The sequence below is a fragment of the Zonotrichia albicollis genome, chromosome 8, assembly GCF_047830755.1.
Source record: "Zonotrichia albicollis isolate bZonAlb1 chromosome 8, bZonAlb1.hap1, whole genome shotgun sequence".
Classification (NCBI taxonomy): Eukaryota; Metazoa; Chordata; class Aves; order Passeriformes; family Passerellidae; genus Zonotrichia; species Zonotrichia albicollis.
In genome coordinates this window covers 1,903,935-1,919,996 of record NC_133826.1, presented here as the reverse complement: position 1 = coordinate 1,919,996, position 16,062 = coordinate 1,903,935, and the positions used below count along the sequence as shown (strand labels likewise).

At 43.3% G+C, this 16,062-nt stretch overlaps 2 protein-coding genes across 4 annotated transcripts in view; both read left to right on the top strand.

Moving 5' to 3' along the window:
- DNAJC6 (DnaJ heat shock protein family (Hsp40) member C6) overlaps nt 1–9,861 on the top strand; it is a 43,008-nt gene extending 33,147 nt beyond the window's left edge. For all 3 annotated transcript variants that reach the window (XM_074545616.1, XM_074545617.1, XM_074545615.1), the window contains 7 exons: nt 329–481; nt 1,218–1,286; nt 1,902–2,036; nt 4,800–5,057; nt 5,525–5,670; nt 6,687–6,863; nt 7,750–9,861. In XM_074545616.1, the coding sequence (XP_074401717.1) occupies nt 329–481; nt 1,218–1,286; nt 1,902–2,036; nt 4,800–5,057; nt 5,525–5,670; nt 6,687–6,863; nt 7,750–7,851 (1,040 nt within the window). In that variant the 3' untranslated portion in view covers nt 7,852–9,861. The remainder of the gene's footprint in view (nt 1–328; nt 482–1,217; nt 1,287–1,901; nt 2,037–4,799; nt 5,058–5,524; nt 5,671–6,686; nt 6,864–7,749) is intronic.
- Nucleotides 9,862–11,038: 1,177 nt separating this feature from the next.
- LEPROT (leptin receptor overlapping transcript) lies at nt 11,039–15,778 on the top strand. The gene is made up of 4 exons (XM_074545619.1): nt 11,039–11,187; nt 11,408–11,483; nt 12,308–12,494; nt 14,662–15,778. Exons 1-4 carry the CDS (start codon nt 11,172–11,174, stop codon nt 14,776–14,778), a joined length of 396 nt encoding a protein of 131 aa, XP_074401720.1. The 5' UTR covers nt 11,039–11,171; the 3' UTR covers nt 14,779–15,778.
- The last annotated feature ends 284 nt before the right edge of the window (nt 15,779–16,062 follow it).

Genomic DNA, 16,062 nt, shown 5'->3' with positions numbered 1-16,062 from the left:
AATTCCAAGCTCCAGTCTGTCCTCCACCCCCTCCTGGCAGTTAAAACTCCACCTGAGGTGCCTGAGTGCTTTAGCACTCACTTTGCTGGCTCTAAATTCAGCCTCTCTTAGGAAACGAGAGATGGGGTTAGTTTGTTGCCATGGCCAGGCTATGGGGCTCTTTAGGGATATTAATTTGGGATATTGATGCTCTCCAGTTGCAGTCCCAGGCTGTCCCCTCTTTGTTACCTGCAGGTATCAGAGTTCCTCTCCCCACAGCATTCCCTTACCCTGAAGCACACCCCTGCTGCAAGTTCATGCTTTCCTTTCCTCAAATATGTTTTCACAGCCACTGCCTTTGATCCTTTTGGAAGCAGCCCCAAGCAAACTGGTCCAGACCTCCTGGGCTCCTTCCTTGGCTCATCAGCTGTGCCTGGGGATCCTTTCCTCCAAGCCACAAGGAGCCCTTCACCAACGGTGCACAGCGATCCCTTTCACATGGGTAAGAAAGGGGAGCCTCTTCCAGGGGGTTTAAAGAAATGGAAAACGTTGCTCTGAAACAGAAATGGAGCCATTAAGTACAAAGTGATGATTCCCATAAAAGGACTCTAAACCACAGAAACCCCACGAAACAGGAAAGAGCTTTTTGTCTCTGGACTTAAAGTGTGGTTGGATGAGCTGAGTTTTGCTCAGGTCTTAGACTTAATTAATAGGCTATTTATATAAATAAAAAAGAGGGCATGAAGAATGTCTGCCCACATGTTCCTGTGGGTATGAGGTCTCATTTGAACAAAACTACCATTAACTGCCCTAAACACAGCCATGTTTAGAGAAAACACGCATCCTTTGGTGATTTTAGTTGCAGGCACCAGCTTTCTTTAGCTCCAGTAGTAACCCTAACCAAATTCACAGCTGAATTTGACTGAAGAGAAGGAGTTTTCTTCTATTTGTTTAAAAGCTCCCTAATTTCCTCCTTCTCACCCCAAAGTTTCAGGTGTAACCCTGTCTGAAACACATTCAGTCATGGATTTGTTTGTGCCTGGTCATCTAACATGTGCTCCTTGGGAGTATTCCCTGGAAAGGGATCTTAAAGACCATCCAGTTCCAGCCCCCTGCCATGGGGGGAACCTCCCACATGAGGTTCTGGGACTTTGTGGGGTCCCAGTGGCTCCTGGTGGGCACTGGGCTCTGCTGGTTTTGCTGCATTTTCAGATACTGATATCAGTCATTCTCTTTAGCTTCAGGCACTCCAACAGTTTCCATCCAACCAGATGTTTCCAGTGGTTGGGACTGGCCCAACAAAGCAGGTATGTGCCATAAAATTCAGGGTGGTTTGCAAAAAAAAAAACAAAAAACCTTTAAGGAGCTCTGAGAGGAGAGAGGCAGAGGGGAAATGCTGCCAGTGACTGCAAAGAACAGGTTCCCTCTAAAGATTTCCAGATTTAAAATAATCTGGGTTGGTTTCCTCAAGAGCCCAGAGCAGGACAGGTGAGGTGGGGGTGTCCAGAGGTTGTTTCATCCCATGGAGAGCCATGGGAAGAACCTGGGCAGTGCTGTGCATTCCCAGGATGGCACTCAGTGATTGCCTGGTTCTTTCTGATCTTGGGAGAGTGTGCATGGCCTCCCAGAGCTGCTTCCTGAAGGCTTCTAGTTGTTAAAATGCGTGCACATGTCACAATTCCTCTGGCAGTGCAGACAGTCTGGGAACATTCCTGCTGCTGTTCCTAATTGGGAGTGGGAGTGCAACAAGTCTGAGGCTGCTGAGGAACTGACAATGGTACACTCATGGCACACTCAATTTTAATAGCAGTCTTCTAATATGTGGCTGAGCACTGGGGAAGAGCTGCACTCGTATCAAACAGGAGGAAAAATGTTCTTTTTTCTCTTATATATATTATATATTTTTTTCTTTTCTTTTTAAGGTGGTTTAGGAATGGGAAGTAAGTCTGCTGCCACCAGTCCTACAGGATCCCTCCACAGCACTCCCACTCATCAGGCTAAACCCCAAACACTGGATCCATTTGCTGATCTGGGAAGTCTTGGAGCAAGTTTAGCAGGTTTGCATCCCTTATTAAAAAAAAAAAAAGGAAAATAATAAATTACCAGCATTCTTTCAGAGAAATAGGCTGAGCAGCCTGGTGTGTATGAGGCCTCTCAGCCCACCTGCATGCCAGTGCTGCTGCCAGGCTTTCCCTTCTGCCTGACTCTCTGTAACTCTCACAAATCCGTGCTTTTCCTGATCCCTGGTCAAAAAATGTGCTGGCAACGTGCAGGGAGCTCAGCAGGCTCCTTGGATTGCAAAGCACAACCTCTGATAAGTCCAAACATGCTCTTGCTGAGGATGCTCTGTGTTCAAGTGCTGCCACAGGCCTGGGAGGAGAATTTGGCTCTGCAAAGCTGCTGGGGTTCTTGAGGAATTGCTTCCTTCTAGACTTGACTTGTTTTGAGAGAAAAGCTGTGGAATTGTTCTGCCTCTAATTTGCAGTATTATCTAAAGATGGGGTATTTCACCTGGCTACAAAGCTTGACTGCTTAGAAAAGCCTTTTCCCCTTGTTTTATGTAATAAGAAAATCAGCAAACCCTCAATTCCAATGCTTAAAAGGCAGTTTTGAGAAATGATTGAAGCTTTCCTTAAAGCCCAGCATTGTCTGAGTGTGGTAAATAGATTTTCCTTGCCTTTGTTGCTGCCCTCAGCTCTTTGGGAGCCTTGTGGCTCGGTGTGATGTTTGTTTTCCCCTTTGCGTCAGTCCCAGCACGGCTCTGGAATTCGGTTTCCCAGTTCCCTCTGCTGGATTTCAGGCTGCTCTGCAGGAGCAAAATAAAAACCGTGCCAAGCCCCATGTCAGAGCCACCGAGGTCCTTTTAAAGCACACATTCTGTAGGAGAGTGGTGGGGTTTAAAAACAAATGCCTCGGCATCCCCAGGATGTTTAAGCACATTTTTGTTGGTTGTGAGTAAATCAAAATCTCTTCATCCAGTTTCCATGACACATTTCTGAGCTGGGAGCTGAGCGTGGATGTCAGTGTGAAATAATAAAACATTGACACTGGGTTCCTCCCACAAACACAGCCAGAGCCAGAGGAGCACCCCCTAAAGCAGTGAGGTGCTGGGGCTCATCTCTGTGGATGGTTTTAATCAGCACAGCGTGAGGAGACACAATTCCAACAGCACCAGCTTGGTGTTGGCACTGACACCCATTCCTCAAAACCCCAAAGCCAGGTGCTGTCCCAGAAACAGCTCACAGAGCAATCTCTGGGCTAAAGCCATGCTGCAAACATTCGTGGCACAGCTGAAAGCAGAACCCCGGGGGACTTTGCTTGGATCAATTCTGCTTTGTGAGAAAATCTGTGGAGATGATCTGCCTCTAATTTGCAGTATTGTCCAAAGGTGGGGCATGTGAAAAACGCCAATCACTTGTTTTTAAGATTTTAAAAATTTGATAGTAATAAAATGGTTATAAAAATAGCAATATAATTAGAGTAATAATAATTTGGACAAATTGGATTAGGACAATATGAGACAATAGAGACAAAGAGTTATGGACAGTCCAGGTACCTTTTTCTGGGCAAAATAAGCCCAAAAAAGGACCCACATTAACAGAGGATTAACCCTTAAAAGAAATAACCTGTTGCATATTCATACACCTCATCCATGATGCATAAATTCCATTCTAACACAGGATTCTGTCTGGGCAGTGTCACCTTCTTCCTCTGAATTCTGACAGCGCCTTCGAGGTGGGAAGAAGTTCATTTCTTCTGATAAGAGGGCAATAAATTCTCTTTCTCTGGAAGATTCAGGTGTCCTGTGGCTGCTGTCTCAGTGCGAGTCCTCTCTTTAAAAAAGTATCTTACATAGCACAGTTTCTATTTTAACATTTTGTTATAACCTCAAACGACATTTACCGCAGTACTGAAGAGAATTAATCCAGCATTACTTTCTAACACAACACATATAACATTCATTTGAATATTCGCAAAAAGCCAGTCATAAAACACGCATTTTTCACAGGGTATTTGCACCTGGCTACACAACTTGACTGCTCAGAAACACCTTTCCCCCTTGTTTCATGCCATAACCAGCAGAGCCTTGATTCCAATGCTGCAAAGGCAGCTGTGGTTTATTCCCGCGGTGACTCTCTCCTGTGGTTTATTCCCGCGGTGACTCTCTCCCGTGGTTTATTCCTACCGTTACTCTCTCCCATGGTTTATTCCTGTGGTGACTCTCTCCCGTGGTTTATTCCCGTGGTGACTCTCTCCTGTGGTTTATTCCCGTGGCGACTCTCTCCTGTGGTTTATTCCCGTGGTGACTCTCTCCTGTGGTTTATTCCCACGGTGACTCTCTCCCGTGGTTTATTCCCACCGTTACTCTCTCCCGTGGTTTATTCCCGCGGTGACTCTCTCCTGTGGTTTATTCTCGTGGTGACTCTCTCTGGTGGTTTATTCCTGTGGTGACTCTCTCCTGTGGTTTATTCCCGTGGTGACTCTCTCCTGTGGTTTATTCCCGTGGTGACTCTCTCCCATGGTTTATTCCTGTGGTGACTCTCTCCCGTGGTTTATTCCCGCGGTGACTCTCTCCCGTGGTTTATTCCTGTGGCGACTCTCTCCTGTGGTTTATTCCCACAGTGACTCTCTCCCGTGGTTTATTCCTGTGGTGACTCTCCTGTGGTTTATTCCCACGGTGACTCTCTCCCGTGGTTTATTCCCGCGGTGACTCTCCTGTGGTTTATTCCTGTGGTGACTCTCCTGTGGTTTATTCCCGCGGTGACTCTCTCCTGTGGTTTATTCCCACGGTGACTCTCTCCCTGTGTTGCTGCCCACAGGTGGCCCCTCGTTCGCCAGCAAGCCCACCACGCCGACGGGCATGGCCGGGGCCTTCCCGCCGTCCCCACAGAAGGCACCGCCACAGCCCATGGGGGGCAGCGGGTGGCAGCAGGGCACGGGCTATGGCTGGCAGGGGACACAGGCCAAGGGCCAGCCCAGCGTGCCCCACGCCTCCCCCCAGAACAAACCCAACTACAACGTCAGCTTCTCGGCCACGGGGGCGCAGGGCGAGCGCGGCAAAGGAGCTGCTAATGTCGGTAAGAGCCTTGGGCGCCTGTGGGTGTCCCTTGGTTTGCAGGTTAGGGCCAAGCAAGTCAGTCATGTGGATTATTTGGTGCTTTATCCTCTCCTGGACTGAACTGTGCTATTTAGGAAGTTCTGTATTCCAAAGGAGCTTCCAAAATAATCCTGGAAGTGTCCAAAGCCAGGCTGGATGGGGGTTGGAGCAACCTGGGACAGTGGAAGGTGTCCCTGCCATGGGAGGGGGGTAGAACTAGATAAACTTCAAGGTCCCTTCCAACATAAACCATTCTGGGATTCTATAATCATAATAACAACAACGACCTAAAAGTAACATTACACAACATCTTTCATGAGAGCCTGCACATTCATTAGCACTGGGAGATCATTAATGTGATTAACCAAAGGATGTATCTTCTGTAGACAGCCAGTGTTAAGTGCACCCATGCAATGATAATAACTTCAAATCTTCTCCATTTTCAAGATTCCAAGCCAAAGGTGTCTGCAGATTTTGAAGATTTATTATCTGGTCAAGGCTTTAATGCTCACAAGGACAAGAAGGGTCCCAAAACAATAGCTGAGATGAGAAAAGAAGAAATGGCAAAGGAGATGGACCCTGAGAAACTAAAAGTAAGCAAAATTCTTGGTGATGTCCTCCCAGTCACTCAATGTCCTCAACAGATTGAAAACTCCAAGGTTACATTTGTGTCCTCAGCCAGAGCACACCAACAATGGCTTGCTCAGTGTCACTGTCCGGGCTGCTGCTCTTCCACAGCACTCCAGCCCTGATTAGCAGGCGCAGCTAATTGATTAATCCTCTGTCTCATTAATCCTGCCTGCTTTGGAATTCTCTCATCTCTCCTCAATAAATTACCAAACTGCAGATCTCTTACGGAAGGGAAGGGAATTCAGTCTGCCCTGCTCTGTATGTGAAATATGAGACCACAAATTGGAATTACAGAAGGAGAGGAAAAGCTGCAGCAAAAGCCAAGCAAAGTTCTAGAAAACAGAATGACCCTCTCAAAATGTCCTGGTTTTAGCCTTGTGGAAAGGTTTTAACCTTTGGGAAGTGAGAGTAAGCACACTGAACGCCACCATCAGCCACAACAGCTGGCCAGAGGTCAGGCCATGGGGTGGGCAGGAGTTTCCCCAGCTCCCATTTTCATCCCCACAAAAGCTGTCGAGTCACGGAAGCTCCCAGCTGATTTGGCCTTCCCAATTAATTCTCTTTGCTCTGATGCCTTTTTATTTCATTGGGGCAGCTCAGCCTGGAACTGTAAAATCTATTTATGCTTTGGTTTTTCTTTTACATTTTAGCTTAGCTGAGCTTAGTTGAGGTGTGCAATTAGCCTTGCTAAAGAACCAGACAGTTAAACACTGAATTTTGGCCATTCCATCAAGCATTAGTAAGTCCGTGTTTTTAGCAGGGATGTTGCTCAAAGTCTGTCTTAACTTTCAAGTGATATAAAATTAATGATAATTTTAAAAGAGTGATATAAAAATTAATGGCAATTAGATAAAGGTTTTCTGAAGTTTTCTAAAGCATGGAAAGAAATTTAAGATGCTCCTCAGGGCCACGGCTATTCAAATGAAGAAACTTAGTCCTGGTGGAATATCTAAACAGAGACTTGCACTCCTTCCTGCAGGTCCTGGAGTGGATTGAAGGCAAGGAGAGGAACATCAGGGCTCTGCTGTCCACCATGCACACGGTGCTGTGGGCAGGGGAGACCAAGTGGAAGCCTGTGAGTATGGCAGACCTGGTGACCCCAGAGCAGGTGAAGAAGGTGTACAGGCGGGCTGTGCTCGTCGTTCACCCCGACAAGGTAAGGCTGGGCCACCTCCACCTCGGGGGGAAGCCAGAATTGAGTATAAAGGGTTGGATGGCATTGCTGATTTATTGCTGCAAACAGCTCTGTGGAAAGTGGGAGCTCAAGATTTCTGCTGGTTTCTGGAAGTTGAGAACTCTCAACTCATCCCTGGAAGGGTTCAAGGCCAGGCTGGAGCAACCTGGGGTAGCAGAAGGTGTCCCTGCCCATGGAACCATTTAGGATCTAAGGTCCCTCCCTGCCCAAAGCAGCCAGGGGTTTTGTGAAACCACTGCCAGCCCCGAGGCTGTGCCTGGAACCTGCTGCTTCAAGAAATTCAGAGCTTTTGTCACCCTCACTCTGACTCTCAGCCATTCTGCTGCTGGACAGCAGTTCCAAATCAAACTCCTGCAATGGAACCACCAGGATGTTTGGTTGCCCAGCTTTTGGTTCATGCCCTGGCTGCTGCCACTTGCTGACCAGGGAGCAACAATTCCATCTGGGACACCCCATGGGGAGGAGGAAACTTCCCCTTGGCAGGGAATGGGAGTCTCAAGGCTTGGAGGATGTGGGCTGCCCAAAGTTTGCAGGAATTCTGATTCCATCTAGGAACCGTGTCAGGTGGCAGCTCTTCCCCTTCCATGCAGGTAAAATCCTCTCCAAATGCCAAGGGTATATTCATTATTTAGAAGCTGACATTTATTATGGTGGTTTATCCCACTCTGGGGGTTGTCAGCTCTGAGGAGCAGCAAAGCCAAGAAATTCTTAAGGAAAGCAGCCCTCCAGAGCAGCTGATTTTTGTCAAGGAAAAAGCGAAAATTCCTGGAATTGCTTGGGAATCTGCTCATGTGCCAGCTTGTTTGGGAGCTCTGATATCCCTCTCTTGTCTCTGTTTTTATTCCAGGCTACTGGGCAGCCATATGAACAATATGCAAAGATGATATTTATGGAGCTGAACGATGCCTGGTCAGAATTTGAAAACCAAGGACAAAAACCCTTGTATTAGGTACTTTGTCAGCCTCCACTCCAGACCCGTGCTAGTGCTTATTTAGTCTCTTGTCACAAATGTCACAGATCAACCAAACTCTGGCTGGAAATTCACAAGTTTCAGAAAACTAAGAGCCTAATACTTATCATGAAGAACATGAGAAAGGTTTCCTAACACTTGTCTCCAGAATCCTGAGCTCAGAGGAACTCTGACCACCTGGCTCAGCCCACCAGAGCCACAGGGTTACAGTTTCTGGTAACTTTTCTATTTCATTTTGGGTTCCAGTGGGACAAGAGAGAACACATACTGGGAGAAGGTGGAACTGGTCTGTCTCCAACAAAGTGTAGCTGGTGAATTTCCTACCTTGTTTTTGTGAGGTGTGATATGGCAACGCTTCAGTTGAGTTCAACAACTGCTGGTGAGGCCCAAACTTGGATGTATGTTATTTTTTCCCTGGGTTTGGATGGAATTATCCACTTGAAGTGCTCAGCTGTGGTTTAGGTACACTCCTAACAGTCACCATTTGCTGCTTAATTGCTCATCTAGTGTAGTCTGGCTGAAGAGAGCCCAAGCTGAATCCTGGGCTGGGTCAGTGTGGCAGCTGCTTTTGCATTGGTTAATGCTGTGCTTCACCTGCCAGCCCCGCAGTGAAATGTGCAGGCAGAATTCCTCCAGATGCTTTGGAAAGCGAGCAACGAGTCCTTGGGTCAGCAGCCCCTTGCTGGTTTGGTAAGCAGCAGTTCTGGGGAGAAGGGAGGGTGAATCCACCTTGGGTTATTATAATATATTATAATATTATATGGATTATAATATTATATTGGATTATAATATTATATTATAATATATTATAATATTATATATTATCCTTGTCCAAGTGAGGAATGAGCACATGCTGCATTTCCCGTGGTTCTCATCAGCAGCTCGAAACCATCACAGAAATGCCAACAACTCAAAATTCTGCTGGAAAGGTTTAGAAACTTCCCAGTTTCTAGGTAGCACTCCCCCCTCCTGCGGATTCAGAACTTTTCCCAGCCCACTTGTATCACCTTTATGCCTTTATCAGCTCCAGAGCACTTGGCCAAGGCTCTTGGCAGGCTGAAAGCTGTTGCAAGTTCATTTTTCAGATCATGGTGTACGAGCTGTCGCACAGACATCCCCAGACCAGGTCTGATCTCTGGGGTCACTCCAGTGCAAATTGATTCGCTCTAAAGTTTCTATTGGACCAAAGCAGTGGCATCACAAGGGAATCTCTCTGTTGCTGAAGCTGAAGCAGCTTTCCTAGTTCCAAAGCGAGTTGAAATTCAAACTTCACCCCAAATTCTGGCGTTCTTTTGTAGAGTAACTAAAGCTAGCAGTTTATTTACCAACACCTACCCCTGTTTGAGGGATACTCAGTAGATGGGCAGGAAATAATCTGTATTTTCTGCCTCAGGAGCAGGTTGCCATCGGGTGTGAGTCTTTAAGGCTGGTGGTTTTTCAAGACAATCCACTACTTGTTGCACTTACATTTTCAAGTGGCAAAGCTATTACTGCAAAGACAGTGTGTCAAAGTACATGGCTTTCTGTATAAAACTCATCCTTTTGTTGTACTGGTCCATTATTTACTGCCATTAACTGAAAATGTGAAACCAACACATAGGTCTCCTTTTATATAAAAGACCTTAAGATAATAGTAACAAACTGGATGTTATTTATTAATGTTTTGATCCAGTATGTGCTTGTCTTATTTAAAGAGATAACTGGAATGTGAATCATGTTCCTGTGATTTGTTGGTTTATTGTTTCTCATTCACATTTGTAGATATTGTGACCTATGCCTATATAATAAAAAGGATCTCATTATTATAACGTACTTTTTTTAATGATGAAAACCTCATTAGCTTTGTATCGAGTTTGTCACGGCACATAACTCTGGATACTCATCCATTCACAAAATACAAATCCACCATTAAACTTTACCAAAAAAAAAAAAAAATCCAACCCTCTACCCCACTTAAGCTTTGATTACTTCCATCCCTAATGTTTTTATGGATGCATGAAAGTATTAGGACGTATGTATATCCAAATAGTTAACTGAAAAAAATCCATTCTTGTCATATCTGGTAGTGACAGAGGTTATCAATGTTCAGGTTTACTGTTTGACTAAATTATTGTAATTTTTGTAAATACGGTATATACTCGATGAAATTGTGACTGGTCTAAAACATTTGTATATACATTAAAAAGCTCAAATTAACAAATTCAGCTATCTTTTGTGCTTGTGACCACAAGGTTCCAATCCTGCATCTCCTGTGTGAGGGGTGGTGAGCCCTGGCTGGGTCAGGTTTGTCATTGTCATTACCCACAGGTTGGCATTCCAGGTGCTTTTACCAAATTATTTGGGAACAACTTGACATTGGCTGTTCTCGGGCTCCTGCCTTCAGAGACCCACAGCCAAACAAGCCAGAAAACCCATACTTTTCAAGTTTTTGGAAGCATTTAGTGGATCAGGCCTGTTTTAATAAGCCTTGTGGCTTAAAATAATGTAAAATAATGAAAAATGGGGAAAAACATGGAGCAGGGAACACAGAAGAGCTGAGGAGGGAGGTATCTGAAGAAAAGCTCCCTGGGGAGGGTTATTGAAAATGTTGTGTATATTCTCCCTCTTTAAGGCTTTTCTTGGGACAAAAATGCTGTTAGTGGATAAAAAAGATTGGATTTGGGGCAAAAATGTTCTTCTTGGGACAAAAAGACCATTCTTGGGGCAAAAAGGCCATTGCTGAATTAATAAGGCTGTTTTGGGGTAAAAAGGCCGTTTGTTGGGGCAAAAAGGTTTCTCTTGGGTCAAAAATGGGAGTTCGGATGTGTCATCTTAAAAAATCCAAGGCTTGAAAAACACGGCTTTAAAAAAAGCTGTCCTTCTCTACGTGTGGATTAGCACAAGGGTGGACGACGTAGGTCCTGAGGTGCCCCTGCTTCAGGCAAACGGGCCGGCTCCATTTTTTGCGGTCAAAACAGAGGCGGGGGCTCTTTAAAGCGGTGTTTACAGATTCAAATCCACACAAATATACATTTGCGCACAAATACTTTTCTTACGCACAGAGACGAATTTAACGCACGCACATACACATTTTTTACCCTCATACAGGGGTTATATACAAATATTTGCGAGCTTTAAGTGCGTTAAACCCCACCCGGGCCCGTCCCCTCAGGAAGCTCCGCCCCCTGTCGCGAGCGCGGGCGTGGCGGGAAAAGGAACTCCCGCCCACCGCCCGCCCTTTTAAAGGCTCGGTCACGTGACGCGCGGGAGAGGGGCGTGGCCAGAAGGCGGAAGTCGCGCGGTGCCGACGGAGCCCGGACATGGCGGGCGTGAAAGGTACCGGGGGCTCCCTGATGAGGGAGCGCGGCCCGGACAGCGCCTTACGGGCGAGCGGGCGGCCGGGAGAGGCGGGGAGGGATGCCCAGCACCGGGGGAGGTGGCACCCGGCCCCCACCGAGGGATGTCCGGCCCGCGGTGAGGCGGTTGCGGGTGCCCCGGGAGGGATGCCCGGTGCCCCACGGGCCGGTCCCTCATCGCCCGCCCTGTGCCGTTGCAGCTCTCGTGGCCTTGTCGTTCAGCGGAGCCATCGGGCTGACGTTCCTCATGCTGGGCTGCGCCCTGGAGTACTACGGGTGAGCTGGCCAGCGCCCTTCGCAAAGTTTCTGGTTAAAATCCATTAATTAAGCCTTTATTAATCAATGGGGCTCTTTGGCTCCTCCCGCAGCCCCCCGCTCCCAGGCTCTTGGCACGTGGCAGTTTGTTGTGATTACACATCACTTCCTAAGGCGGTATTTGCATTTGCATTAAAAGAAAAGCACTGCAGACAGCCCTGTGCTGCCTCAGGGAAAGCGGTGCCGCCTTGCTTTGTAATCTCACACCAACATTTCCTTAATTTCCTGTTCCTTTGAACAATCCTCCCACAAGTTTCCTTTTGGGATGTCCCCACCCATGGCAGGGGCTGGAGCTGGGTGAGCTTTGTTCTGTAATTCCGTCATTCTGTGTCTGTAAAACACTTTAAAAACTCGCAGGAGGCTCCTGAGAGCACTGACACAGAGAGGAGATGTCAGGGTGTGCCTGCTTCATCCCTGTAATTTGTAATTCTCTGTCTTTAAAACACTTTAAAACTCGCAGGAGGCTCCTGAGATCTGTGATACAGAGAGATGGGAGGGTGTGCCTGCTTCATCCCTGTAATTTGGGAATGCTGCTCCTGTTCCTGCTCTATCAGTGCATTTCCTGCTCCCTCTGTGCTCAGAGCTGAATCACCAAACTGATTCAAAAGTAAAATAAATGAACCCTTGCTGCATGCTGCTCTATCGGTGCAGGGAAATCCAGGTGGAATTGCCCCATTTTGGGTGCAATCTTCTGATCAATCCAAAGCCAAAAAGCAGCATTAGGAGTTCTGCACCAGCTTTGTGACCGAGGTATCTCTTCTAACGCTGTTCTCTGCCCTCCCCAGTGTGTACTGGCCGCTGTTTGTGCTGATCTTTTACTTCATCTGCCCCATTCCCCACTTCATTGCCAAGAGGGTGGGAGATGACAGCGATGCAGCCAGCAGTGCCTGCAGGGAGCTGGCCTATTTCTTCACCACGGGAATTGTTGTCTCTGCCTTTGGATTCCCCATCATCCTGGCACGGGTGGAAGCAGTAAGTCCTTGCTGATTTTTCTTTTCAGGCCCCACTTGTTGTGCATCATCTTCAATCCTGCTTTTATTTCATTACTGTGCTGTCTGCAGGGGAAAATAATTCACTGAAATTTGCTTTTTTTTGATGTGATAAAAAAAAAGAGCTCACATGACTGAGAAGTTTTTAGCTGGTGTTTTTTCCCCTCCAGCCTTGTTTTGGCCCAACACAAGATAACATCTCCTGCACCTCATGCCTCTGTCTCATGACCCTCTGCATCACCTCTAGCTCCAGCTTCCTTATTTTTCTCTTGGAATTTCTGCTTTCTCCATTCAGGATGCTGCAAACTTGGGGGCTGGGGAGTGTTGGGAGTTAAAAGATAAAAGGCCAAACTTCCAGAGCTGCTCTTGTGGCTCTCAGAGCATTTCCCAAGTTTGGCCTCTCAAAACCAGAGGGAACTCTGCTGAAGTTGTTTCCTCTTTGCTTTCTGAGCTTCTCCCCAGTGGTGAGATTTTGGTCACATTTGTCTGAAAGGCAAAGAATTCCTCCAGTCCCAGTGATTTTCTGAGTCCTGTTGGTTTTCCCTTTCACCCCTTTAAACTTTGTGTACTTGCTCTGAATTTATTAATTTACACAATAAATACATTTATAAATGTATATATATACATTTATATACATACATTTATATGTTATATATTTATATATTATTATAATATATATTGTATGTTTTACATACAATATATACATATACATTTATAAATACATTTATAAATGTTATGTACTTGCTCTGAATTTATTTTACACAATAAAACAATTATAAATGTATATTTGCATTTATTTATATATACACATACATTTATATATTGTTATATATTTATATATTATTATAATATTTATTATATATTATACATACTATTTAAAAATGCATTTATAAATACATTTATAAATGTTGTTTACTTGCTCTGAATTTATTTGTTTGCACATTAAATACATTTATAAATGTATATATACATTTATATATATACATACATATATTATTATATATTTATATATTACTATTATATATATTATATATTATACATACTAATTATAAATGTTGTATACTTGCTCTGATTTTATTTGTTTACACAATAAATACATTTATAAATGTATATATACATTTATATATACACACATACATTTATATAATTATATGTTTATATATTATTATAATATTTATTATATATTATACATACTATGTATAAATACATTTAAAATGTTGTGTACTCGCTCTGAATTTATTAATTTACACAATAAATACAATTATAAATACATTTATAAATGTATATATGTTTATATACATACATTTATATATGTTATATATTTATATATATTATTATAATATATATTATACATACAATATATACATATACATTTATAAATACATTTATAAATACATTTATAAATGTGCACTTGATCTGAATTTATTTGTTTACACAATAAATACATTTATAAATGTATATATACATTTTTTATATATACACATGCATTTATATATATAATTTATATTTTTATATGACTATAATATATATTATATATTATACATACTATTTATAAATACATTTATAAATACATTTATAAATGTTGTGTACTTGCTATGAATTTATTTTGAATGCCCAATCCCCCTGATATTTTTATTTTGGAGGTGGGGCCTGGCAGCAGCAGAACAACCACGAGAGGGAACTCTCAGTTGTGTATTTTGAGAGTCAATGTTCTTTATTTAATTAAATTACTTGTGCAGCTCATGAATAAAGCAAAAAGCTGTTTACTCTTAAATCCACGTTTTCCCTGCCCGTGATTTCTTTAAAAGGAGATTTTTGATTTTGTTGCTTGGCAATGGAAGGAGAGCACTAATTTCAGCAGCTTTCTCTCTGATTTAGGTGTGTTTTAATGATTTGGAAGGCAAGTCATCATTTTCTTCTAAACCCTAGCAGTAGCTTGGCTGGAGTGTTTATTAGTGATACAAAGTGGCTGCTAATTGAATAATTAGTCACACAAATTGAGTTTTTTATTGTTTGCCTGTTCTGCTTTTAGCACCTTTCTGTAGTATTGTGTTTTTTTTAGCGTTTTTAGCTGATCTAATGCCTGTAAATAACTGTCCTGAGCATCTTTTCCAAGAAGTGCTTTGATTGTTCCATTTCTTGCCTTGCAGATCAAGTGGGGAGCCTGTGGCCTGGTGCTGGCTGGCAATGCAGTCATTTTCCTGACCATTCTTGGCTTTTTCCTTGTCTTTGGCAGAGGAGATGATTTCAGCTGGGAGCAGTGGTAGGAGCTCTCTGTGGTGCTGGTAATTTTCAATATTTCAATATTTCCCAGCTTTTCCCCCCTGTTCTGTGTGTATGTATAGGTATTCTGTTGTGTGTGGTGTGTTATAACATTCACCTGGCTTTACATTATCATGTCATAATTTGCTTTTTGAAATGCACTTCAGCCAAAGGGACAGTGCTGACACTTGGCTTGAAGTAGTCACTGAAATGGGGAGTTATTATGAATTTATCCTTTGAGAAGTTTACAAAAAATAAGCAGTTTTACACATTTCTCACTGTATTTGCATTGGTTTTTTTATTGAAATGTCATTTAGCCATTGGTCACTGCTCCTGTTGGGTTTTTAACCATATAATCAGAGATTAATATGAAGATTATCCTAATTGGGGTTGTTCAACTTGATCAATTTTTCTGCTTTAATTAGCATCAGTTATTATTTCATTTACATCTCATTAATTTGAGAAAAACTGTAATTTTTCTTAATGATAATAAAACCAAACATAAGTGATGCCAACTCTTACTACCTGAGGAAATCAAAAGAAAATAACCCTGGTTAAAAACCCTTCCACTTATGTTTGTTTAAAGATCATTTTCTCCCCACAAAGATATTTTCTGTCCCTGTTTAGTTTAAGAATTTGGGGAATAACATATTTTAATGCATCTTAAAGCTGACATGACTTCTGTGAAGGTTCACAAAAGGAGAAATTACCCTCAGGACACTTAAATCACATTTTAATGTTCAACTCTGTATTTTTATGGGTGTGAATTGCTAGGAAAGGAGTGTTCTGCTGGGTAGGATTTCTTATTTCCTCCTTGCTTTTAACACATCTGTTTTTTGTCTGGAAGAAGGTTGTTATTGCATTAAAACACTATATTTTTAACAGCATTATCTTGATAAACATTTGCCTAATCACACTTAAGGAAATGTAATTTTATTACTTTAGTTGTGTAAGAACAGAGGGAATGGTCAGTAATTAATTACTGCTAAAAGAGGAATTACTGCTAAAAGAGGAATAACATTAAAGGACAGTTTATTTCTGGATGTTAATGCTCCATCCAAGACATAGCAGGATAAACTTACCAAATCCTGGGAATAACAAATTATTTGAGTGTCTTCTTCCTGCGTTGGATGAAAGCTGTTGGAACTGGGAAAATGACTTGGTTTAGTGATAAACCAAATTTTTCATTTGAAACATCATTTCCATATTTAAATCCTGCTGTGACTCTAAAGAAGATGCCTTTTTTCCCTACACAGTGGCACTTTTCACTCAATAATGGAGTAAAACAG

Excerpts from the sequence above, each read along its gene's own strand:
- LEPROT (XM_074545619.1), top strand. Across the intron at positions 11,484-12,307 it reads TGCGCCCTGGAGTACTACGG|TGTGTACTGGCCGCTGTTTG; the intron begins GTGAGCTGGCCA and ends TGCCCTCCCCAG. Across the intron at positions 12,495-14,661 it reads TCCTGGCACGGGTGGAAGCA|ATCAAGTGGGGAGCCTGTGG; the intron begins GTAAGTCCTTGC and ends CTTGCCTTGCAG.